This window comes from Eutrigla gurnardus (assembly GCF_963514095.1).
Source record: "Eutrigla gurnardus genome assembly, chromosome: 3".
NCBI classification, from domain to species: domain Eukaryota; kingdom Metazoa; phylum Chordata; class Actinopteri; order Perciformes; family Triglidae; genus Eutrigla; species Eutrigla gurnardus.
The window spans coordinates 21,685,602-21,711,066 of NC_139917.1; the positions used below are offsets into that span (position 1 = coordinate 21,685,602).

Sequence of the window (25,465 nt, forward strand, 5' to 3'; positions counted from 1 at the left end):
TAGATTATTTAAAACAAAAATAGTGTTTATAGTAGAGTTTTTCTCTAAACTCGATCAATGCCAAAACCGTGGTTCATTACAGCTTAATGGTTGTAAAGGAGTACCTTGATGAAAACTGTTTGTATGTTTTGTCAACATTAAATCAGTAGCAGCGTGATAGGAATTGATCCCAATCATGAGAAGTTCATGATGAGCAATTGCTAGTTGATGATTTAAGAGTGCGTACCCAGAATGCAAGGTGCTTCTGAGAGTAAATATTTAAAAAAACACGTAATAATCAGTGGAAGAAAGACACCATACCCTCTGTGCCACCTCACAGCTTGTGTTGTTCCCTGACTTGCAAATCAAAAAGAAAAGGTGACTCGACACTTTCACTTTTAAAAAGTTACATTTTATGTCCTGATTCTGATAAAGTTTGTTCACATTTAAATTATATGAAAATATATGAAATGTGTGGTCATTAAAGAGATACAAAATCTAAAATAGAGTAGGAGGCGTTTTGGTGTAAAAAGATTCATGACTGAGGTCAATATCAATGAATCACTAAAACTTGATTTTCATACTTCATGAAGGGCCATTAATAACCAGAAGACAGAAGGCTTGGATATTTGTTGTTGTTTGTGTGTGTGTGTGTGTGTGTGTGTGTGTGTGTGTGTGTGTGTGTGTGTGTGTGTGTGTGTGTGTGTGTGTCGTGCCATCAATGATTCAACGGGGAAGGCCTGACAGGTTCTCCGTGACGTCACGTGAGGAAACACACTCACATACCAACTGGGATCGACAGTTGTGTTAGTCACTTATTGTGGCACAGCCGTGTATCTGAAATCTCCAGCAGGGACACAGAAATACTTCAGTCACACCTCCTGCAGAGAGACATCTAACCTGCAACTCACTGCCTCGCTGAGGGAACGAGAGTTTGACGAGTCTCTTCCGTCATACACCACAGTTCAGTGTGTGAGATGTACATATGAATATCTCCATGTGGAAGTGTGAGTTTGAAACAAGAGGAGGAGTATTGTAGGATTCTTATCAATTAATCATTTAGTCTTAAACTATGACAAAATAGTATCTATTTACAATCTAAATATATTCAATGTACAATTATATAAAAAAAGGCAGGAAAATCCTCACATTTGAGAAGCTGGAACAAGCAAACAGTAGGCTTTTTTATGATGAATAACTAACAATTATTATTAAATATTATGAAAATAGTTGACAACTTTTCTAATAGATGAATCGAGTAATCTAATAAATGTTTAGCATAAAGTGTTGTATAATCTCTGTAGGAGCCGCAGTGTGAGCCTGCCTTCCAAGTTACAGAAAGATAATCTCAGTATTTGTGGAGTACGATGTCTGTATTTGTTTATTTCAACTAATATGAGGAAGACAAAAAGTCTCAAGTGAAACAGATTGTAAACACGACGCATCCACCGTTTTCATTAAAGTAACTGTAACTGCGGTACTTGTGAGTGGAGGAGGTGGTGGTTCAACGCCCTGCGGCTCCAGGGGTTCGGTTATATTTCCACCCGACTGACAGACTCTGGTTCACTACGTCAGCTCTCACAAGGTAAGAAAGAGGAGGTGCACCACATTCAATTGTCAGCCAAGAGCCACAAAATCTACTTTTTGTTCCCGACTGCTTCTATCAATCCAGACAGAGTGATAAACAGAGAGATTATCTCCCTGCAGAATAACACGGTGCCTCGTGAGAGTCTACACACTCGCACATTAAACCTCCTCGTGGCACAGTGGTGGTCTGGGTGCATTACATCTCAGAGGTGTGAATTCATTTGTAAATGCGGGATGGGAGCGTGTGACGTACCCTGTGCTGGGGGACGAGCGTCGCTCAGACACTTGGTACATTCCTCTCGTGCTCCCAGAGTTGCTGGAGTTCCTCTGGAGACACAAACATGCAGGAAGAAAAGTGTCATTGGTTAAAAAAAAAAAGAAACACTCGAAAGTATTCCTCAGTAAGCTGCTGAAGCATGGATAGCAGCCTTGATTTTCTGTCGGTTATCATGGGAAGTTTCTCAATCAAATATTTAAAACTTTAATAACAACAAATTACAGACATTTCCTGTATGGTTAAGTAGGACAGTAGAGTACACTCGATAGGGAATGAATGCTGATCAGTTAGGTAAGAATAAGCTTGTTGAGATTATTGTGGTCATTTTCTCCAGAGGGTGGCACAAACGAAGAGCTCAAGGAGTGAACATAAAATGGAAAGGGTTCATCCACTGCGGATAAATTAATAACAAGGAAATATCATCATCGTCTATTTTATCGTGAAAATTCTCATTCTAGAAAATAAAAGTTTGGCACTGCAAGGCAGCGCAGGGGAACCAGAAATCCCCACAGAACGTTTAATGGGAATACTGGCAAACTGACTGTTGTGGTCATGAACTAAAGTGTTGTTTAACAATTTGCTATGAAACAGATAACTAGGAACTAGTTAAAACCAACTCTACCTTCTAACAACTGGACGTCAGAGAGAAAGAAAATGACCTACAGAATTAGAAATCAAGAATATTTTAACAGTGGAATAAATGGATGACATATGAGGATCACAATGAAGCAATATGTAATGATTCAGCCCTTGAGAGTTTGAGATATTTTCCCTTTTGTATTTATGTGTATGCATGTGAATATACGGTATAGGTATGTGTGTACACACCATCTTACTACCTACTTTGTACTACTATGTACATATTGACTGACTGACCAACTATAGCAACACAAAAACCCTCGGCATCTTTCCCACTTCCCAAAATATCTGGTTGTAGCTCTGAAAGCAGGTGAGCCTTTTGTACGTGTATTTGATGGTGAGTGTGCAGCCCGACACTCACTCTCCCTTTGCCCGACCACAACATCCTCATAGTCACATATTGCCTGTGCATTCAAGTATGTGGCGTGCAGCGTTTTAAGTGCATGTGAAGTAGTGCCAGGTGGAACTGGTGATGTGCCACAAGGAAAAAAACGTGCACAAACACACCATCTCTCTCTCTCTCTCTTTCTTTTTCTCTGCTTCTACTCACACAGCTTGTTTCTGGCCTACTGCCAGTGAAAAATGGACCACGGAGGAAAATGGCAAACACCAACCGTGGCTCTCATTCCTGGCCAGCCTGCAGTGAAAACACAACCCGGGACAAATCTCCCAGAAATGGGTGGAACACAATCCAACCGGCAGAGGGTAAAAGCTCCAATCATGTGACCAAAGTTTGGTCTCAAACTCAGTTATTTCTTTAATTCTCCCCATCTTTGTCTCTCTGTTATAAAAGGCAAACTCATTCTAAAATACAATGATCACATTAAAGGTGTCGGCCCTTGCATTATTGGTGAAGAAATGCATTCAGTTTGAGCTAGAAGTAGAGCGTGAGCAGGAAACAAGTCATCAATGGCTTCGCTCTGTGTCAGTCCTAAAATACCTCAGTGGCTCTAAAAAGCTGTCTCCTAGGAGATAAGGGTGCCTGCTGATGTCGTGACAGAGGGGCGGAGAGTGAGGCTGCGTGGTTGGTTGGGCCACGTCCGGGCTTCCCTCGACAGCGTTAGAAGGTGCCAACCAGTCTGTGACTACATGCATGTACTTGTCATTTTAATTATTCACAGTCCTACAGGAAACTGACTGATGTTTGAATCTGTGGAGCGGACGTTACATTGAGGTTGCAGTGTTTTCCATTTGTTTTCAAATGGAATGGCTGAGGAAAAATAAAAGGTACATATAAATAATTTGAATTACTAATTCTTGTTTGCAAGAAAAATGGCATTTAATGAGTTCAGATGATTTTTCAGCGTACTGTACGACTATATGGAGTGATGTGGACATGGATGGTGATCAGAGAAGATTTTTTTTTATTGAGAATCTCTTATATAATGAGTCAAAAATGAAACAGCTAGTTTCTCTCAGCCAGATCTGATCCACATTACTTCTGATTCAAAATCCTGTTGGAACCTTGAGCAAGAGCATGAACAGGTTTCCATGGCAGCACACAGCTCTGTGCAATAAAACAGGTCACCCCTTTTTTGAGAGGTGTTGGATAATAATTTGAATTTTTAAGAACTGCTATTACATTTTCGTATCATCGTGTACTCAGGCAAAAGAAGAGGGGGAAATGTGATTTTGTGCACAAGCTAAAGGCAGCTCCATTATGAGATGGATTCCCAATTTTTGGGTACTTGACTAACCGGCGCAGAGCACTGACCTCGACTCTATCAGCTGAGGCTGTGACGAAAAACATAGATACTGTACTTTAGCTCCTCAAAGAAAATTAGACTTCTTGTCTTGGGAAATTTAAAGTCTATAATAGCTCTGACCTGAAGTGCATTACGGGGACATTACTCAATATAATCAATGCTTATGCACTATTTAACTGCTGCTCTGTCAGAGAGTCTTTGGTGGTAAATCAATATATATATATATATATATATATATATATATAAAGATAAAAGTCAAGTACACAAGTCAAGTCATCAAATTTACTATGACAATTAAAATGTGTCACAAAATTAGATCGGAAACATCTCGTATGTTTCGAAGAGTACATTTTTACATTGCTGTCATGCAGTTCATTGTGATGTATTTGTATATTAAATATTGTTTATTAGTACAAAGTATTATATTTTGGTGCCCAACAACTCTGAAAACGGTAAATGTCTTGAATGTCATCAGTAAAGTTTAATCTGAAACACAAAAATATCTCCTTGTTATGCATGTGTGTTCTCGGCAGTAACCCGCGGGTGAGGATGTTCTCACCTGGCGCCCGTTGCCCTTGGAGGTCTGGAGGCTGCAGCGTCCCAGGCTGCCGTTTGGTGTGGTGCCACAGCTGCTGATGATCTGCAGCTGTTTCTCAGCGCGGTCCGCTCGGTCCAGCAGCTCCTCGATGAACTGCTGCAGCCGCACCTTGGCGTTGGCTTCGCGTGCCGCCGTCTCCTGAAGGAAGTGGTCAATCTGGGCGACTTCCCTGAGGGAAGAGGAGGGGAAGGGCAACGGCAATATTAATGGGGTATCGGGGGTATACTCTCGTCATGCATATGTTTCTAATGAGGGGGCAAATTACATATAACCTCGATTGTGTTGAAAACGGACACTAAGAAAGAAAACCCTCTCACATTCACATAAGCTGCCATTCTTCTCTTTTTGCATGGAGACAACGCACATCCAGGGTAAAACACACAATATCAAAACAAAGGGAGGGAGAGATGGAGGGAGGGAGGTAGAGAGAGAGAGAGAGAGGAGATGAATAGAGGGTGAGAGAGCAGCTGTATATTTATACCGCTGCAAGCACAGCGGGGCCAAGTTCCCGTCATTTTTAAGGGACAGTGTGTTACTCAGATACGGAGGCAAACAAACCAGGAATTCAGCCTCGGCACACAATGTTTCTGGTGTTCCCTGCACTGATTCTGTTCAGTGTCATCTGAAAAAAATAGATCTACCACTGAATGATGCAAAAAAAAAAAAATTAAGAAATCCTAAATGTTCAAATGTGTTTAGTCAGGTTATATTAACAAAATAAATGTAACCTTGGATTATGAATTATATAAGCCCACAGCCCAAAGACATGCAGGTTAGCTTCATTCTAAATTGCCCTTCAGTGTGAATGTGAATGTAAAATACCATAGTGACACAATGAAAATATTTTTTTGGCCACTTGGAGGCAGCAGAAACAAGTTGTGAAAACCACATTGAGATATGCATCAACACCTTTTAAGGTGAATTTCTTAGCAAAGCGTTATTATATCTATAATTATATGTATTTACAGATCCAGCAATTACAGGCTTCATCATTCATGTGGAGTTGTGTTTGAGTGCACCTGGTGAATGTAAGTCCAATACAAACTGCCGAGGGGAATATCCGGCTCTTTAGCTGCTCCACTGTGTGCATCAGTTGCTCGCTGACTTTGTCTGTCTGCCGTTATATCAGCGGTATAGTGCACAGAGGGTTTATTACAACCTTTCCTGCTGCTGAAAACAATGTCAGAGTGAAGCTGGAGATCTAAACAATGAGCTGAAATACTCAAGAATACCTGAAGGTTCATCACTATAAGAGATTATCTTTTGATACAATGTTATTATTTAACAAATCTATTGAAGCCATATTCATAGGTTTTACAGGGCTACAAATTACAATTTTGAGTGTTTTTGTTGTAAATTTGGTTTAAGTTTCTGGATTAATCCATGAATCATTTAGACAGTACAATGTCCATGAAAAGTGCCCATCGATATTTCATCATTAAACAACAAGACCAAGCAGCCAATTATTACCTGGTAGGAGCCAGAATGTGCACTTTTTTTGAATGAACACATTCTTTTTAAACTAATCAATTGTCCAAATTGTTGTTAATTATTCTGTATATCCATAAATAATATATTTTTTTAGCACTATTTTTCACATCCAGGCGAACATTTTCATATCTGAATATATTGACATCACCCACCCCAACAACCCACATAGAACTTACTTTTCATGTTTCACTGTTCCCATATGAGACTTCCACGATTCCCATGAGCTTTCTTTTTGTTTGTGTCTTTCCTGTCTTAAGCAATGCAGTCAGGAGAAGCTTAACAAGACAATTCAGACGTCTGACCTTGACGAAGCTAAATCAACCATGAAAAGGTTCAGACCGTCACTGCAGACCGGGAACAGGGACATACAATCAGTTTAAAATAGGTTCCGCGCTCATGAAATAACCCAATCGCTATGGATGCTTCTACATCCAACTGATGTCAAACAACCATTACTACGAACTATTATACAATCCAGAAGCCACCCATAAACAGTAACGGCTGTAACAGTGAATGTTCTTGAAATGGGGGCATTCTCAGATAAAAATAGTTTGCGATCTGGCACAGATAACTTTTCTTATCCTCGAGGCAAAATCACTCCAGAATTAGTCGAGGTGTTTGACCGCAGGGTAGAAACAAAAGTAAGGTGCTATTTAATATGTGAGAGAACAATCAGAGGATCAGTAAATGATATCAAAACGAAGTGGCCATTACCTCTCTTCTGTTAGGCTCGTACTCATAATGTGAACAAATAACGTTTTTTATCTACTTTGGGCCTCATACAATCTGGTGTAAAGTGATGAAAAGAGGCCTACTGTAATACTGTATACTGCTGGAGATCCACACTGTGGACGTTTAGAGAGAAAACACAAAGAATGTGTGTATTTGTATGAGACATAAACTATAAACAACTCTCGGCTTCTCGAAAAGGAAAAGGGGAATTTCAACATGCAGTGTAGGCCTAACACACAAGTGACAAACTGAAGATACAGACGGGAGGAAAGGTCTGGTTTAAACCAAATAAGGGGATATAATGTGCTTGTCGTGGGAAATTACACTAATAACTGTTAATGAACAAAGATATTTAACTCCAAGCCTTAAGTAGTAACACCTTACACACCACATGATGGTAGTTCAGTGCAATTATGATAATCAACAGCAATTAACCACATGCTTTCCTTTACATTCCCTTATTGGTTTTGTTAAATACTTCCAAAATGGTTGCTAACAAGTACACTGTGATTTCACAGCATCCCTTTTAGCCAAAATAGTTGGTTAACTTCAAACACAAAAGACTGAACGGCAACAAAATGCAGCTAATAAAGCCAAGCCAAGCTGTCTAAGGTTACGTTTCTGTGCCTGCGTTTAACAGAAGGCTTATTATGGCTGGTGGTATCAGCCTTAGCTGCATATGATTGGTGGAACCAATGTCAATTAATAGAACAATCAATCAAAGCCATAGAGCATACAGTCCAGTCCCAACTTCTCACTAGATTTATTACCTCAGTAAACATGGTAAACATGAGTATATGGTCTCAATTGCTAGTTTCAAGTCTTCTTTAATGGAGCATGTTCATTTTGTAAATTATGGTCCAATTTAGAGTAAAACAGATGATACATCACGGCATGCTTGAGGACGCTACCTCGGCGTCTGGTCTGGGAGCTATCAGTGTTTTTATCTGTAACCCTTTCAGAGTTTTCAGTTCATGAATGTTCATTAGAACCTTTTTTTTGTCACCTACAAACGTCTTATTCCGCATTCGGCTCTACTTAACACCACATCTGTTATATCACATCTGGTTTCAGAAAGCCAAGAAGGCGACGGCCAAAATGCCGAACTCGAGGCTTCAAAACCAATAACCCACAAACCAACTGATGATGTCATGGTGACTCTGTCCACTCATTATAAACAGTCTACCGCCGAGCGTGTAGGAGAACTATGGTTGACTAGAAAACTTGAATGGCCCTCTTTAGAGCCAGTGTTTGATTGTGACTGAATCTTAAAGCAGCATTTATTTTTAAAGTTATTTGGCAAAATTACTTACTAGCAAACAGTCCAGCACAATATTTACTCTCATTTATGCTCCACCATATTCTCCATCTAGTCGTTACCGTTGTCTGTCTGCTGTTTCGTACTGTGCAGTATGTCTGGATGATGCTGATGAGAGCGGAGCTGCAGAGTTGAGTGATAAATCTCCGTGCAGGGTTTGTTACTATGAGCGACCCCTTTCACATACACCTCGTCATTCAATCCATTGCTAATATGAACTCATTCATAGTGCAGCTTTAAGCACCCATCATTCTCCACTTTACAGTCACCATTCATCTTTACCTCTCATGCATTCATTTATCTTTATTCCATTTTTTTCTTTGTGTTTCTATGTTTCTATGCATTTCCAGCTTATTTCTAATGCAATATGTAATTTTGAATTTCCTTCATTTATGAAATGTGCTACACCTGCTTAGAGGATAGGAAATAATAATAATAATAATTATAATAAGTAATATAAATAATCAGATTATATGGAGAATTTGCTTACAACTCAAATTATTATCAGAAGCAATTCTTTTGGCACTTTTTAGTGATTCTCCATACTGATGATGTTTGTGAGACAGACATAAAAAAACCCACTGAATATAAAGAAAACTGCAGATTATATCATGATTCATCTCACTGCATATGATGAATCAGTTTAATGCACAAATAGTGAGTCCAAGTATCGTTGATTTTAATTCAATGATTGTAGCGTTACCTAATGCGGTGTATGATTAAGCCGCCTGAAGCCAAATCTCTGCTCTCATTACTCAACGTAATAAACGGAGAGCAACAATGGCTGAGCACCGCTTTCAGTCCAGCCTCCAGTATAATAACATATAGCCACACAGCTGCTATTAATAGAGTCGCTGAGGCAGGTTGGTGTGTTCGCTACATTGTGTTTTGGCATCCAAATTGTAATGCATTTGTAATTAGTCTTCGTTAATTATTCAACAGTATCCGATTTTCGCTGTTACTGGAGACAGATGCACGAATCCCACGAGGAGAAACGTGGAAGCAACACAGGAAAGCCTTTCCCTCTCTCTCTCTCTCAGTGGAAGGAAGAAATGCACTGATGCACCAGCAGCTTAACCACTCAGCTCAGCTCGGGGAACATTACTCAGCGTGGAAATCTTTACCGAGTACAAGCAAGGGAATCAGGAATTTAGTCGAAAGAGTGAGAAACATGTTGAAGGGTGGGCAAAGAAAGGGAAAAAAAATGATGTCTTCACTGCATCTTGGGCGACATGCCAAGACAAACGGGTGAGACCGGAAATAAAGAGAGAGTACAAAAGAGGATTGAAACTGACTGAAATAAAGACTATGAAGAGGAAGGAATGAGCAGAAAAAAACCTGCAGAGGCTAAAGCAACGGACAACAAACAGAAATCTGGAGACAGAATGCACAGGAGGGTTGACAGAGGAGGGGAGAGGAATGGGATGTGGCTGCTTCCTGTTGTCAATCCTAATTTCAACACAGACACTCAGGTGTGCACAGGCACACACACACACACACACACACACACACCTCCAACACCTCAGAACCAAAGCCTCAAGGTGACAAACATGCCTGTGTGTTTACCCGGATGCTGGGGGAGCCGGAGAGGAAGACCTCCATCTTTTTCAGGGTGATGACCATGCAGGTTAGTAAGTGTGGGGCGTGATTCAGAGGAAATGACTCGGCACTGGCTCCACGCTGCTCACAACACGGATCCGTGTCAGTGGGCGAGATGACACCACATATAGAGCCTCGCGGGATATATTTGATATTTATTTACAGTATGATTGATCGAAATTGCAGATCTTACCACATGTACCACTGATCAAAATATCAAATGCATTTAATCATGTGAACTCATAAGACCAAGACCACATTTTACATTGTGATGTCGTCTTCACAGGAAATGTTTCATGAAGAATGGACTTGATTGATTTACTGTAACTGTGTTTCTGGTATGTAAATGTGTCTTATATACCGACGACTGCACAGCCCACCCCCTTCCCATCATCACTACCACCTCCAGGATGTGCAGGAGTTCCCATCATGCACCCTGCTGGCTTGACTCCACCACCAGCAAACGTCTACACTCTGGGGGATCCTGTTCTTATCTCTTATCTTCACAGCGTTACACACTTCCAATTGATCTGTGGGTATTTAATTAAATATTATATACAAGAGCGAAGCTCGGATGCAAACATTGTGCCTCGTATTACAAAAACACAGCAGTTGAGATGCAATCAATGACGCTGTTTAAGTAGAATCGGGTTGCAGTGCTACATTTGGTACATGGTCCCCCTCCCCAACAACAAACTGGTCTTTCTCTGTGCTGCCTTTCCCCTCCTGAGACGACTAGAATACATAAGGGGCTTGTTTGGCTGACATGCATTTCAAATCTGATGCCTTCTTGTCCCTTTGAGCTCTTGGAAAAGGAAAAAGCTCCAGTCTTAAATGTTGCCCTTGAGAGCTTGTGAACAAAATTCTGAGTATTTTTTGTTAATCAATTGAATGAAAAAATACACTTTGAAGAGCTCAGTAAAAGGTTTTGAAAAATACTAAACAGCTAAGGCGACAATGTTTAATTTCCCAGCAATTTAATAGCCGTAACAAATATAGTAAAGTCATCCAGTTATAACAGGCATGATTAATAAGGCATGATATTCTGAAGGATTCTGTTTAAATGTTAATTACATCAACGGTCAGCCTCCTTTCAAAGCTGTCATCATATCTGGCCACAGATTCAAAACTATGCCTCATTAATATGAAAGAGCAGAGATGATTGACTGAAAGGCCTGCAGGAGGAAGACGATGCTTTCTCCGCAAACAAAGGACAGCCGTGCACGCGTCCTCGTGTTTTGACACCTGGATGAAACAGTGATTTCTTTTGGTGAGACAGATTCGCTGGGCTACATTGTGTTTTCATGTCATAATGTCCCACACGTGTATGAATTACACAAACAGAGAAAGGAGAGGTGTGGAGATAGCGTGGCTACATGAGGAGATGTGAGACAGAGGATGAAAGGGTGAAAGAAAAGGGATGATGAAAGAGATGCGGGCTGAAATGTAGTTTTCAAAGCCTCTCAGAGACAAAAAAAAGCATTTAAAAAAAGCATCACTGGTTTACCAAGAAACAACTAATCCACGGCTTGGCTTCGATCAATCTCGAGGAAGTAAATATTTTATTGTGGCTCGAAATCCAATTCTCTAAAAATCTAAACTCTCATTACAAATCAAACACATGGCTGAGTCACACAGAGACACGGCAGCCAGCTGATGTGGAGACAGAAATGGATTATCGTATCATTCTGGCAGAAAAGACCACCTGAAATTCAGCGGTCAGACTCTCAAAACCACAGAATAAATCTGCCCTCCAACGTGGTTTCTATTTGTGGATGCAATCATTTTTCAGAAGCAGTGCAACTGGTATAAAATTATTATTATTCAATGTCAATTATGAGAAATGTTGTTTACAGCGATACAAAGCAGAGAAAAGCAGCCAATATTCACATTAAAGAGACTGCAAGCAGATCATTTGGGGCATTTTTTGCTTGAAAAACAACTTTGAATATTTATCAGTCGATATCCAATTAATTTTCTGACCATTGACTAATAAATTAATTGGCTAAACTTTAAGGGCATGCAGGTTTTTCCCTCTGTACACACCAGCAGAACTCAGCTGACAGCTTGACAGCTCAAATAATCATGACAGCATTGTCTCAATATCAGCTTTCTGCAGAAGGACACACTAAAAGCCCAGTACATGTTCTAAACAGGGTAGCCTCCTACAACCAGAGTCCATCTGCTAACGGGGTAGCCAGCACTGCTTACTTTAACCTTTCATGTCAGACTAACAAAATGAGAAAGGAGACAGACGTGACCACCGAAAAACTGGCTGCACCATCCGTCCTGTTTCCCTTTTACTTCATGTTCAAAGCCGCTGAGCCGGCCTCAAGGACACACGCGTCAGTATCTTTCATCTGATGATAGACATGAACAGCACTCTGCTCATAAATCCCACTCTATCTTGAGGGCTATATTCACTGGATCATCCATACGCTGCAATCAGAGACCTCTGTTGTTACACGTCACCCTGCTGGAAGCCCTAATGTAGTGTGACATCTAGTCCTCGCAAATGATCTGTGTAAGTATTTCACAATGCAGATAGGACATGTCAAGTAATGATTATGCAGAATTACAGAACATTTTAGCAGATTTCACATTAAAAACGATGCCTTTCTTTTTCGTAGCGTGAAAGTCTCTCTTTTAAATACAGACCCTTGATTACATTCGTCTTTACAAGAGGTGTCAAACTCATCTTCAAGTGCAAATGTTTAGTTGCATTGCACATCGTGTTCTCACTGGTTTCTTTTCATTAGAGAGGCTTCTGAAGACTTTCCGTGCTAATACTACATGCTCCTCTCTTCCATAATGAGGCGATTTCTCCCTCTGCCCTGACAGCTTCACTTTACATTCAAGATTGCTGCTCCAGCTTGTTTTTTTTTTTTTTTTTTTAGGGAGGGACAGTGACAGCAAATAGCCAGACTCCTCCATGCTCCGTGGAGCCTTTCAGAGCCTTCAGCTTTCTTATGCTGCACAGAGCACTCTTGCTTTATTATAGCTGGTTGTAGGAATAAATCAAGCCTCGGGGTTGAGGCTTACTGCAACAACTGTGTGTGTGTGTATGTGTGTGTGTGTGCGTGCGTGTGTGTGTGTGTGCTAAATATGTTATGAAAACCTGACAGCAGTTTTCTCTGTACTGCTCTGCTTCCCTTCAATAGAAACCATAACACCTGCACAATATAATATAAACTGCAATACTGCAACAATTAGCCCCTCCCCCACAGGCAGGTACAACACAGATGACAATATCACACAGTCTACCATAATTATCACCTTTCAAGCACAATAAGCTCCACAAAAAACGTATCTGTTGTAGGACTGTGACTTCCAATTATTGATATTGTCTATTACTTTGCCATTCTTGTTCCATTATTGCTCTGCACATGTCATTTAATCATTTAATAATCTATTCCTTTCAGGGTGAGTTTGGAACTATAGCAAAGGTATCAACATCAAAGTATAACAGGGGGGAAACTAGCCTCTTATGTAACTGTGGCACATTTACAGAAAGGTTCATTAATATGCAATGCCCCTTGAAATGAACCAATAAATACATAAATACACAATAATTGCTGTTCAGTGATCCTTTAATGAGGTTGGCAAATCATCCCAATTGAAGTGAAGTGATGCTGGGACATGGGATGTCATTTTTGCCTGAAAAATGAACCAACAATTAAAATGGTTGCCAAATATGTTTTTAAATCGACTAATGGTTTAGCTCTAACATATTTCAGGACTGGACATGATTGGATTGCATTGCACAGGTTCTAAATATCGAAGAGAAACAACTACATATTAACAGCGGTTGACCATCTGGCTGCCGCTGACTGGAGCAAACAGCATAACATCCTTCTGCAGGAGCACTCGGTGAGGCCGACCAGCATGCATGCAGCATATCACGCACTGCAGCTCCCAGTTAATTCGAATCAGCTCTTCAAAATGATCGACTGGGAAGACAATCGCGCCAACTAAATAAACGCTTCTGTATGCCATCAAGCAACCGTTAATGGCTGGAAAGATTATGTCAGCATTCTGTGACGGACACAAAATGAGGCTATTTTTTCTGAGTGAGTCTGCAGCACGCTGGAAAGATGAAGATAACCGTTTTTTCATTTTCTCTTGAGGCTCCGGTCTGTGTTGATTACAGCCGCTCTCATTTATCCCCATCTGCTATCAAACCACTTAACAGGCGCGCTCGACGGACTCCGTTATTCATTCAGTCTCGACTGCGACAGCGTGATGTTTATCGCTACCTGTTTTTCCATGACTGTTACAGTATTTTACGTGTGTATTGTTTGTGAATGAATTTGGCCACAAGCTAAACTTGCAGGCTGAGATAATAATATAAGACCTAAGCTGGATTGCACAAATGTACCTGAGGGCGTTTTGCATGCTTTTCATCATTATTTACTGTGTTTCTGAGTGCAGAATAAATGATCAGGTTGTGTCATATATTTATAGCGCAGCAGTGGGAGTTTCCCACTGTTGCATGGCAACTCAAAGAGAGGGTGACTCGCATGTTTAGCATCTGACACCATGAACAACACGAGGTATATCTCCTTGAAAAAGAGTTTCACAGACGCCCCAAAGTCACTTAAGAATATTTTAAGAAGAGTCAGCCATGTTTCAGCTGCTCTTTGTCTGTTAACTTCTGCTTAGTCATCACACTGCTGAACATTCACCGACTGTGATGCTCTTTTTCCACCTCAAACTCGCTCCGTGTTTTAGCCTCTGAATGAGCTCACTGTTTGACTGCCAGCTTCTCCTCGGAGACGCATGAAAAAGTGGATGTGATGCAGTCGCACAGCGGTTTCGAGAGAATGACCTTCCCAGTCTGATGCTGCCAGGTTTGGGATGCATGAGAACAGCTACTGTAACGTTTACAACAGAGGGGCTAAACAGAAGAAAAGCACACAGATGAAACACTGTTTTGTGCCATTCTATCACAAGATCAACCAACTTTTACTATTGGAAGTTAAGCTGCCTCTGTCATTTTTGTTAGCTGTGCTCTTTTCTCTGATGTATGTGACTGGAGGTTTTAGAGCTGCACATTAAAACTAGGGTTTACAATGTATTTTAAAAGATTATCTTTAGATCTCGACAGCAAAGAATAAATAACAAAAAAGAAAATAAATGAATCCAGTATCTCTGGCTGTCGCAGGTCTGTAATAAGCCCATTCTATCGTTTAATTTCTTCCTGCATTAAATGATAAATACAGTGGCTGCCGACCTGCATGCACTCATTGAATGTAAATAATGATAATAGGTGTTTTCTGAGACATGAGCTAGTTGGATGCAGTTACCAATGACAACGCTCCTCTCCCCAGTAGTCTCTCATGGACTCGTCCACCAGCAGGAGTGAGCGAGCGCATTTTCAAGGCTTTCCAGGGAAATGAGGGGATGGAATTTGTACTGATACTTTCAAAATCTTGCTGTTTTCCTGAACGTTGCCTAGCCCAGCTTTAATACCCAAAACGCCTTTAAAATTGCTATATATACATTCCCTTTGGGGCATTTGTTCATGCCTTTACAAAGAACCACACACACATACACACAGTGCACAGTGACATGTGCAGTTGTGTGTTTGTGATGAGATTAGACGCCTTTGAAAAGCGCCTTTCTGTCTCCGATCAACTGTTGACATTCAGGCCGGATAAAGAAACCCAGAGGAAGACAGAAAGACGAGGCTGACTATCCTGTCAGATAAAGACACGGTACTGATACCTGATGGCTTCAATATGAGCCTTGAAAGACACCTCACCATCGACAACGGCTGATCACTTTAACAAAGAAAATAGGTTCCAAACAAACAGAGAGTCATTAGGAGACAGCGTAATGAGACGACGTAATGAGAGTCAGTTTCCTGCATCTGTGTAACGATGATTTTGCCAGTACCCTCACAGAATTCTCCTGACACCTTCATTGGGTCTCGACTTGAACACAAAATAACCAATTAATCCCATTCTTCTGTTTTCAGAACCTTCTTTTCCAATCAAACTCTTATAATAAGAAACTCTGGGATGTTTGACTGTGGTAGTATATTGTTTATGGAAATGCAATGCCATGCATCTTCAAAAACCTCATTTGTGAGAAAAGGGAACAGGCAAAACAAATGTGCTGGTATAGTTGTAGAGGATGCATTCTCATTATTTATTACCTCCCATTTTAACGCGTTGTAATGCAATGTTTGGGGCAGACAATAAATTACTCAGGGATTCATTTCAATAAAACCAACTAACTAACTAACCAGCCCTGGAGGGCTCTGGAGACAGCAGTGGAACAGATGCTGACCACATCTGGTGGGTGGATGGGACTAAAGATTATACCATCAACAGAAAGTTAGAGGTGAGGGAGAGGAGGGGAGTGTTAGTATGAATGACAATGCGTTTTATGATGAAGAAGAGCGAGGGGTGGTTAGGAACCCAACTAAATTGAGGTCAAGGGTGAAGAAATAGGTAAGTAAGGGTTATGTTTTACTTCTTTCTTGCTGCTACATTTTATTCCACCATCAGCCAAGTGGACTGTAACCTTCGGTATAAACAAGGCAAACCAATCGGCCACCAACAGCATCAAAACGGCAACAAGCGAGAGTGCAACTTTTATTTTTATACACACAATTAGGGCTGCAACTAAGGATTGTGTTCATTGTCAATTAAGGTGACATCATCAAATGCCTTGTTTTATCCAACCAATGGTCCAAAACCCAAAGGTATTCCATAATACTATCATCACAGAGAAGAGAAAACCAGAAAATACTCACATATCAGAACTAACTTAAACAATGAATCCACTATCAAGAGCAGATATGTCACTTACTGCTGTTTGTGGTTGAGCTCCTGCTCTTTGTTCACCAGGTCCTGTTTGAGGTTGGCTAGCATTTCCACGGAGACGTCCACCTGCCGAGAGAGCTCGGAGGCCTTGTCCTCCAGGTCCTGTTTCTCCTGGCTCAGCTGCTCGCTCTCCAGCTTGGCCCGCTCCAACTCGGAGCTCTTCCTCTCCAGCTCGGACTGAAGACGACCCACGCGGGCCGCTATCTTCTGCTCCACCTGCAAGACAAAAGCCCACCTGAGCTTTCTACTGTCACCACATTGTATGCAATATAACCAGTTAAGCAAACGAGGTCATCGACTAATTAATTAGCACATTCATTAGCAAGATTTCTGTCAGAAAACACTTTCACATATCTGTGTTTAGCATATACACATTTAGAGTATCCTTAGTTTGAGGTAGTATTTCTTCCTCAATTCCATACAGAATTAGATAGAATACTCAAAGCCCCAAGACATCAAACTTAGACTGACTAACAGTTACAGGAAGATAAACACGATCATCATCAGACTAAAAATAAATCTGTAAGTGAATTCAGTTAAATCAAACATTTGAAAACTGGCTTCGGCCTGTAATAAACATGCTCAAATAGGAGAAAAACCTGAGGGGGATTTCTTTTTAAAAAATGTGGCTTGTGAGTATGAAAACCTTCTTTGACAAACTGTTATTGTGGAATAAAAGCGTGACTAATCTGTGATGCAGTCATGCCTCTTCTAACCAAGAATAACTGATAAGATTCCATTTTTCTTTTGGCTACAACTGGTTTCTACTGTTACCGTTATTAAATGCTTGACTTCATTCCTTGATGAATGCTGTTCATTATGTACTCATTTTGTTCAGTGAGGAACTTCATGGTTACAACGATGCAGCTGCTAAACTGCTTACATGCAAAATGTTATTCACATTTTCCCACGGTTCTCAATTGGTAATGATAAAAATGTGACAGATTTTTCAGTTTAACAGATCAGACTCAAATCTGAGGGATTTCCATTGTTTACCATACACAGGCTTCCCTTCTACAGTACAGTGTTGTTGCTACTCAACAAGCCTCCAATCGCTCACGTCTAAGAACATTTTGTCTTAACCATCACTACATCACTGGAGTTGGGCATGCACTTATCTCTTCTGTCACAGAGAAGTTCCCTCTGGTCCGTTTGTATTTTCGAAAATCTATTTTTTTACATGATTAATTAATCTTAGACTTTTTTTATGTACAAAATCGCTTTGAAAAATGTGTTTTTCTTTTATATATACATAGTTCTGTATATGTTTGAGTGAGTTTGTTTAGCTGTAAGCTGTAAATGTGTTCTCTGCCTCAGTACATTGAGAGCTAGAGTCACAGTATGTGTCAACACACTTGGTTTATAAAGTGACAGCCACAATGGTGGTATTGACCTCTTCAGACAGCTTCTCCAGCCTTTCATCCAGCTCCAGCCGTTCAAACGCCCGAGCCTTCAGCCTGGCCAGGCCCTCCTCATAGGCCGCCTCCACTGCACTAGCCGCTACGTTAGCCGCCACTGCTACGGCCGTGCTGGGGTTTCCGTGGGGACCTGGGTCTGCGGATGTCATGGCTTTCTTCATAAAAATCTCCCCCAGGGGAAATTCCACATTGGGAATATACCGGGCTGCTGTGTTGGAGTTCGCCGGGGTCAAACTCAAGTCGTCCGCACAGGGAAGTTCGCGACAAGGGAAGCGCCGCTCTTTTAAAGCTGAAGGCCGAAGCGGCTCAAAAGGGTCGTTGTTGTTGGCAGGTGCAAGGAGAGCTCCCTCAGCGACTAGGGGCAGCAGAGCGGCGGCGTCACACACACTGTTGGACTTGGAGAGGACGTAGAGGGTCTCGTACGTGTGGTTGTACTCCAGGTGGGCACGTAAGGACGACAGGCTTCGGAAGCGCTTGTGCTCCCCGCAGCGAGGACAGCGGTATGGCAGGTCCAGAGAGGCCATTCCGTGCAGTAACTGCCGGAGGAGAGAGGGGCGCTCACGCGGCACAACAGTAGCGCCAGTATGAGGGCACGGAGGTCAAGCACCTGACAGATCCTCTCATGGTGTAAACAGGGCAACGGGGCGAAAACGGCAAGTCAATAGGAGGAGGAGAGAGCCCATGTGCTATGGAAGAGCCCAGCGCAGACACAGGAACATGCATAGTGGCAACATTCAACTGGTCTTTTCACTTCCATCCGTCATGGTTCCCCCGTCTGAGGTCCTAGAAACAGAGCAAGAAAATGCATGTGAGTCAAAGTGCTTCATACTGGGAATTGTGGCATTGCATTAGATGAAAAAGAGAATCAAATGAACAAACGGAACATGATCAAATTGAAATAAATATCTGACAGAAAGCCTTTTTCAACAAATATATCCAGATTCATCCGGCAGCAAAGCCAAGTTAATCCTGTTACTTCAACTCGTATGGACTCACACAACTCTTGTTCAAAACATTTAGCTTTTTCTCCTTTTATTTCAGCAGCAAAAGTGAATGCAGTGAAAACATCAGTTATACACAAGGAAAGAAATAAGATGTCATCCACCAGTTAAATCTTTCCAGTGAAATTATGCATATGATTATACATATATAACATTTTCACTGTTTATTCGATTGATTGGCATGTAATGAGATTGACAAGCTCTTCACTGTGTCCGTCTTTCCACACTTGTCTGAACTCTCCAAGCAGAAACATTGATCTGTACGTTTAGTGGTCAGGAAACGTGAAACCTGTATTTCCCTGAGCATTAAAAAGCAAACGCTCGCACCCTGAAATACACAGAGGAAGACCGGGGGGAAGAGCGGGGGAAAGGAAATGGCTCCATTAGTGTGAGTGCTTGTTCGCGTCAGCGTCGTCTTCTAGTCTGAAGTCTACGAGGTCAGCTGGACAATCCTCTTTTAGGTCTTCACAAAGGGATCTGGCAACTCACTATCTGTTATCTGACTCTTTATCCAGCAATTGCATCTGAAATAATGCCATATATTGTGCCATTAATTTGCAATAATACCCGAGTAGAAAGTGAAGAAAAGATGAGTAAATTAAATGCACACCCAAAAAAAAAGGACAAATAATCAATAAATGAACAGTCTCTTCCCCCTTTTTTATTAATCAACAACCCAATGAGTGATGCTTCAAGAACCAAGAACATTAAATCCTTGAACGGCGTTCCCACACATGATCTGCATATAAAGTACAACTGCTATCATAGTCTGTGTTTCAACATGGACCACCACAAAGGTGTTATACGCCAAACAAAAAGCTCTCCTACAACTTTCACCAGCAGCGATTAATGAGAGAAGCAGAAGGCACAGACGTTGGCACTCTCATCACAAATCACAGATGCAGAGAGACGGATCTTCGCAGAGGGTTTAGACACTGGAAATCCCCAGAAGTCACTGAGACCGTTATTAGAAGTCTGGTGAGGCTGGAACGGGGAGCGTAAGCCCGTGCCCACTTATTAAAGGAGGATTTCGCAGACCCAGTCACTACACGGCAGATAGCAGGCGTTCCCATCTGCTGAAAATTATAGAAGCGAGGTATTTAACCGGGCGGGAAAGCGGAAGGAAGTGAGGCTGTTTGGTAGCCACATGTCACATCCTGCCAATGGAGCCATCCCAGAGGACTGCCTTTAATGTTTTATTGTGATTAGTGAATGGTGGACGTGTGGAACACAAAAGACAAGAGCAGTTGCTTTGCTTCACTAATCGTCTTATCGTTTCAGGACTGCTATGAATCAACTTTGTTAGGCTTCAACAACCAATCAAAACGGCAACGCAAATCCCAAACAGTTACAGAATCAAAATCATGAAATCAGACGTACATAAGACAACACCTGGTTTGATATGTGGGGGAGAAAAAAGTCACTCCTACATTTTTCAAAGCAATCAACTATAATTCTGTAGTAATCAGCTGCAACCAAAAATCATCAGCCTCACTTAACCAGCTGTCCCATCTGCATCCAGAATAGAGGGGTCTCTACCAACCCACGAGACCAGATATATAAGAGGCCCTTTAAGTAAACGCAGTGGGGCTGGGAACAAGAAACCCCTTTGCTTCTTTGTCACTCGTACACTGATCAGAAGCACATCTGCCAAAATGCCAAGGCCACATTTTGTGTCGTGGCATCATTTCAGGATGCACAGAACGGCTCTGTCATAATGATTCTGCAGAGCAGCCACCTGGTGCTGAGGCAAAATATCACAGGGAGGCTTAGTATTCAGCATGAAGAAGCACCGTGTTTAAAAACCTGTTGGTGCCTAATATGAGCATTAAGAAATACTGTATGAGTATTGGTGCTAATAAGCAGGGTCAATCTTTCTTTTGAACTTGTATATAATATAAAATATATTCCAAACAATATGTACATCTGCTGTGTTTAGTCGTGACTGCATGTCCAGGGCTGACAGGAATACACGGTCATTAGTAAAAGTCCAGATACTGTAACTGCAGACCACATTATTGACGGACATCAAAATATAACTAACTGCTTGTTTTATTTCAGTTTGAGTCTTGAGCAACTCCACTGTACAGACTTTTAATGGGAAGCTACTTTTTAAAGACGTTGCTCGGAAACTCTGGCAATCTCAATTTCATTGTCTGTCAATCCCGAGCAAACAAGTCACTGATGTAAAGGCACACATAAATCTACCTATGAAACAGAATGTGGGCTTTGTGGACGCAATTTCTGTAAAAAAATAAAAATAAATAGCATGGTGCATGCATGCATTTTCCAGGAGGAGGTATAAAGACCTATAAGGCTCTCTATATAACGCTGTTGAAAACTCCCACAGTCCATTTCTTTTGCACAGAAAAAAAGGTCTGTGAACGTGGAATCGAGAGGGAGTCACAGGTGGATTTTCTCAAACAGACAGAGGGACTCAAGATATAGAAAGGTGATGACAGAGATCAGAGAGGAGCAGAGGTGTGGGTGAGAGGAAGCTGCAAGACCGGGACAGACAAAGACAACAAACGTGTTTCACAGCGATGGGGAGGGGTGCACTGCACGAGCATTACAAACTGTAGAAGAAGAAATCGATGGCCAAGAGCTAGGTTTTTAAATGATGTAAATTTATCAACAGGAGAGTTTGTATTTTGTTGTATGGCAATCATACAATGTTAATGTTAATTTAAGGCACAGGTTTTTAAATGATGTTGTCTAAATAAGCATTCCAAGCAGATTGTCGTTTGCAAGTTAACAACGAGGTCAATCAGTTTCCTCATTTAGATGTTAAATTTGTGAATTTTTAGTGTTAGCTTTCCATATTTTGATCTACATTAATACTGGAGATTGTAAAGACACTGGTCACTGATTGCGGCTGATGGCTGGGCGAGCAGCCTGCATGGCAGCTCCGATGCCTACGGTGTGTGGGTGGGTGAATGAGAGGCACATTGTACTACAAAATCACAATATAAATGAAGTCCATTTGCCATTTGATTGCATCCATCGCTTAGCCCTAATCAAGAACGAAAAGCACTCAATCACAGTTGTGTATATGCTTTTTTTTATTATCAGATATTATGTCAGATGAACATTTATACTCATTTAACTGTCTACCTACATTCTTCATTTGAATCACTACAGGTATGTGGTCACCAGCTAACAGTTTGTGGTATTTAAGCTATTTTCATTGGGAGGTTTGCATACAAAGACCCTGACTGTACCTGCTGTGTTATTCTGTTCAGCACAGCAGCATTTCATCCAGGCCTACTTAAGAGTAAAAGACAGAGGTTAACACAAGTCGCCGTTGCCGTCTCATCTTTCTCAGTGGGTGATCCCTCTCTGACTCAGGCTACATAAGGGTAACTCTGTTTTTAAGTCGTTTTCTACTCATACAGTCATCTTAAAAATAAAAACCCTACCAGGGGTCAAAAGGTGGGAATGTAATCTACAGGCTAATTTAAATCTCCCTGTGCTCTATGTACTTTAATACCGTATTAAATCATTTGACATTTTGTCATGCACTCATGATTGATCAGATCTGTGCAAGTTTTCTGATCTCTGTAAGCACACTGACTTCGGCTGTATCGCTAAAACCAAGAAAGAACATGAATAACCACTGAAATTTCAGATTAAATGTTTCTCTTTGGTTTGTGTTTGTTTCTCAAATCATTGTAGATGGTTTTGTTACCGAAGAGAAGGAAACGATCACTGGAAATATTCCAGGTTATTTTAAGCATTGCTTGATGGAGCACTCCAGTGTCTCTAATGTGAGACCAGACCAGAAGAACTAATGACATGACTCTAAAAGGAAAAAGAATCGTGTAAGTCCCACCTGAATTAGCTGCCCCGACTTCCTCCTTATGTGCTATATTTTTTGTATTGTCGGCTTAACTAAGACCTATATCTATTTCATTAATGGGGAATCTGTTCTCCTAGCTCTTTTAAAGCTCCTTTAAAGAGCAGAGCCTTTTTTTCTTCCAAAAAATAATTTTGCTTGTCATGGGTGTTTGTCTAAATTGTTCTTCAATTTAAAAAACAAGGCTTTAATAACCCCACGATAAGATGCACAGATATGCACAATAAGAATAATACATTATTTAACCTAAACTCTTGACATTATCTGTGGTACGATTACTGTGGCCAACACTGCAGTCGTTGCAACTGTATTCTTAAACTCTACACCATCAGACGACCCTCAGGCTGCACTAATGATGTGAGGTTCAACTGATCAACCTGGTCTGAATTCATTCATAAATCATCAGAAATCAGCTAAAATCAAACACACACTGGCTTCTGAGGCCAAGAAGCTCTGGAGCTCCACCTCTCTCGCTCTCTCTGTCTCTCTGTCTCTCACTCGGGTGAGATGGCTTCCTGTGTGCCTGTGCTCTCTGATAAAGATTCGTCTTGCTAGGAGGTGTGGGGGGAGCAGAGTGAGCCAAGGTGTATCGCAGCAGTCATGCCAGCGCTCTGCGACGCGTCACCCAGAGATGCTGCAGCCCTGAACTCAGACTAACAGTTAGCAGCGAGCTACTGTCTATAACGCTGGAGGTGCCAGGACTGTATGAGAGGTGTGACACGAGCATCAGCTCACGGTGCAACACTGGGGCTGTTTTCACGGCTGGTGTAATGTGCTCCTCCCACTCCCACATAATTATTTTCACAGTCTATGCCATAACACAACTATACCCACAAAGTACGCCCTCTGCAAAGCATACAGTTTCATAGCATTGATGTCAAATTTGTGCTAACGACAGCAAGCTCTAAGACAACAGCGCACGTGGACAGGAACCCTGCAGATGTTTGATATATTGCCTGGACAAGCTGGATTACAATACACGGACTCCTTTGATGCTGAATTAGAGGTTAAGTAGAAGCTCCAGATGCCTTCTCGGCTCCTGCAAGCGCATGTCAAAGTGTGTTAGTCCGGTAAAAAGCCATGAGACTCCCATGACAGGACAATCCCACAGCCTGGGGCTGCTCACCTGACAGCAGAGGGCAAACCTAACCACTTATGTTGAGCGGGACTCACAAAACATTTCATCTCATGTGACAGTATCACCATGATGCTCCCCTGCTTTTGCAACATCTGCTTTTGGATATTTAAATAAGAAAACAACAAACACAATCTATATAAAATATCAATCAAAAAACTCAAAATGATAGAAATATAAACCTCATATCTACAGTTTTAACATCTAAAAATTTGCCGCTTTGAGTACATTTACAGAGCTTTGACCGACACTGCTTTGTCCTGCTTTGGTTGGAGTTGAGAAAGTTGATTCCTGTCATGCTCTAGTTGCTCTTCGACTGGTCTCAGGTTGTCTTGTTAGCTTGATAACTTCCAACAGAAGATTCTGGCTGTAATGTATGTTAGCTTAACATTATTTGGAGGTGCTTTCCCTTCACTTCCACTCTGTACTAAAGTAAACCCTGTGATTATTGGATGCTTATTTGTGGGCCTGTATGCAAACACAATGTAGATGGTGTGCTGAAACTGGCTAGCCCTTTAACTTTAGCGTTTGTGTGTCTGGATGGTTACCCTCAATGCCTAACCTAAACCATCTCACAAGACTTGTGGGTGGGGGGTGCCATCTATACACAACCCATTAAGGCTACAGACAACCCATGATGCAACAGTAAAATCATTGCATTTGCAGCCTTTATGAAAAGCGCAGTAACTTAAAGCTGCTGGGACCTTTTCCTAATAATGTATCAAATGACAATATATAAACAATGTTACGTAATGATGAACCTTCAGAGGATGATCACCTGAATCTGCAGCTCCCCTCAGCGTTATATTGAGTTATGTATCAACTTTACTGCTTTGATTCACTCTCACTGCTCTCGTAGCTTCATTTCCAGTGAAAGGCAAACAGCAGACGGACAAAGTTAGCAACTAGTCGGTGAAGGCAAGAGGCGAAGACAGACAATTCAAAAACAGTATTAACATTCACACAAGAGACGAAGCCGCACAACTTTCTCACTGCGGCGACACAGAACGAGCGTCGTTATGGCAGCTCGGATCAGAACGTGGCTCGTACGAGACGGACAGAGTCATTCCCCGGCTCACCGCCCTCTACTATTGATCCCAACGGCTGTTCGCAGAAACAATTATCCTCCGGTATACAGACAACGACAATGCCTTCCAGGATTCCTGCTGTGATCACTATGTCTGTCAGCAAACGTGAACATTTGCAGTATGGATGCTGAGAAAGTATAAGGCATTCACGTAACTCTCATTCTTATTTCCGCAGACAAGGAAAGGAGATTAGACTGGTATTGACTTG

The 25,465-nt window shown here is 41.4% G+C and overlaps 2 protein-coding genes across 2 annotated transcripts in view; one reads left to right on the forward strand and one right to left on the reverse strand.

Annotated features, from left to right (window-relative positions):
- fbxo41 (F-box protein 41) overlaps window positions 1-25,465 on the reverse strand; it is a 39,088-nt gene that overhangs the window by 10,800 nt on the left and 2,823 nt on the right. The window contains exons 2-5 of the mRNA XM_084040689.1: window positions 18,153-18,960; window positions 16,746-16,975; window positions 4,748-4,955; window positions 1,820-1,893 (exon numbers count right to left, since the gene is read on the reverse strand). Coding sequence (XP_083896815.1) covers window positions 1,820-1,893; window positions 4,748-4,955; window positions 16,746-16,975; window positions 18,153-18,701 — 1,061 coding nt within the window. The 5' untranslated portion in view covers window positions 18,702-18,960. The remainder of the gene's footprint in view (window positions 1-1,819; window positions 1,894-4,747; window positions 4,956-16,745; window positions 16,976-18,152; window positions 18,961-25,465) is intronic.
- The window catches only part of mxd4 (MAX dimerization protein 4), a 122,762-nt gene continuing 103,996 nt past the window's right edge, over window positions 6,700-25,465 (forward strand). Inside the window, exon 1 of the mRNA XM_084040699.1 lies at window positions 6,700-6,709. The gene's annotated coding sequence lies outside the window, so the exon portion shown is untranslated. The remainder of the gene's footprint in view (window positions 6,710-25,465) is intronic.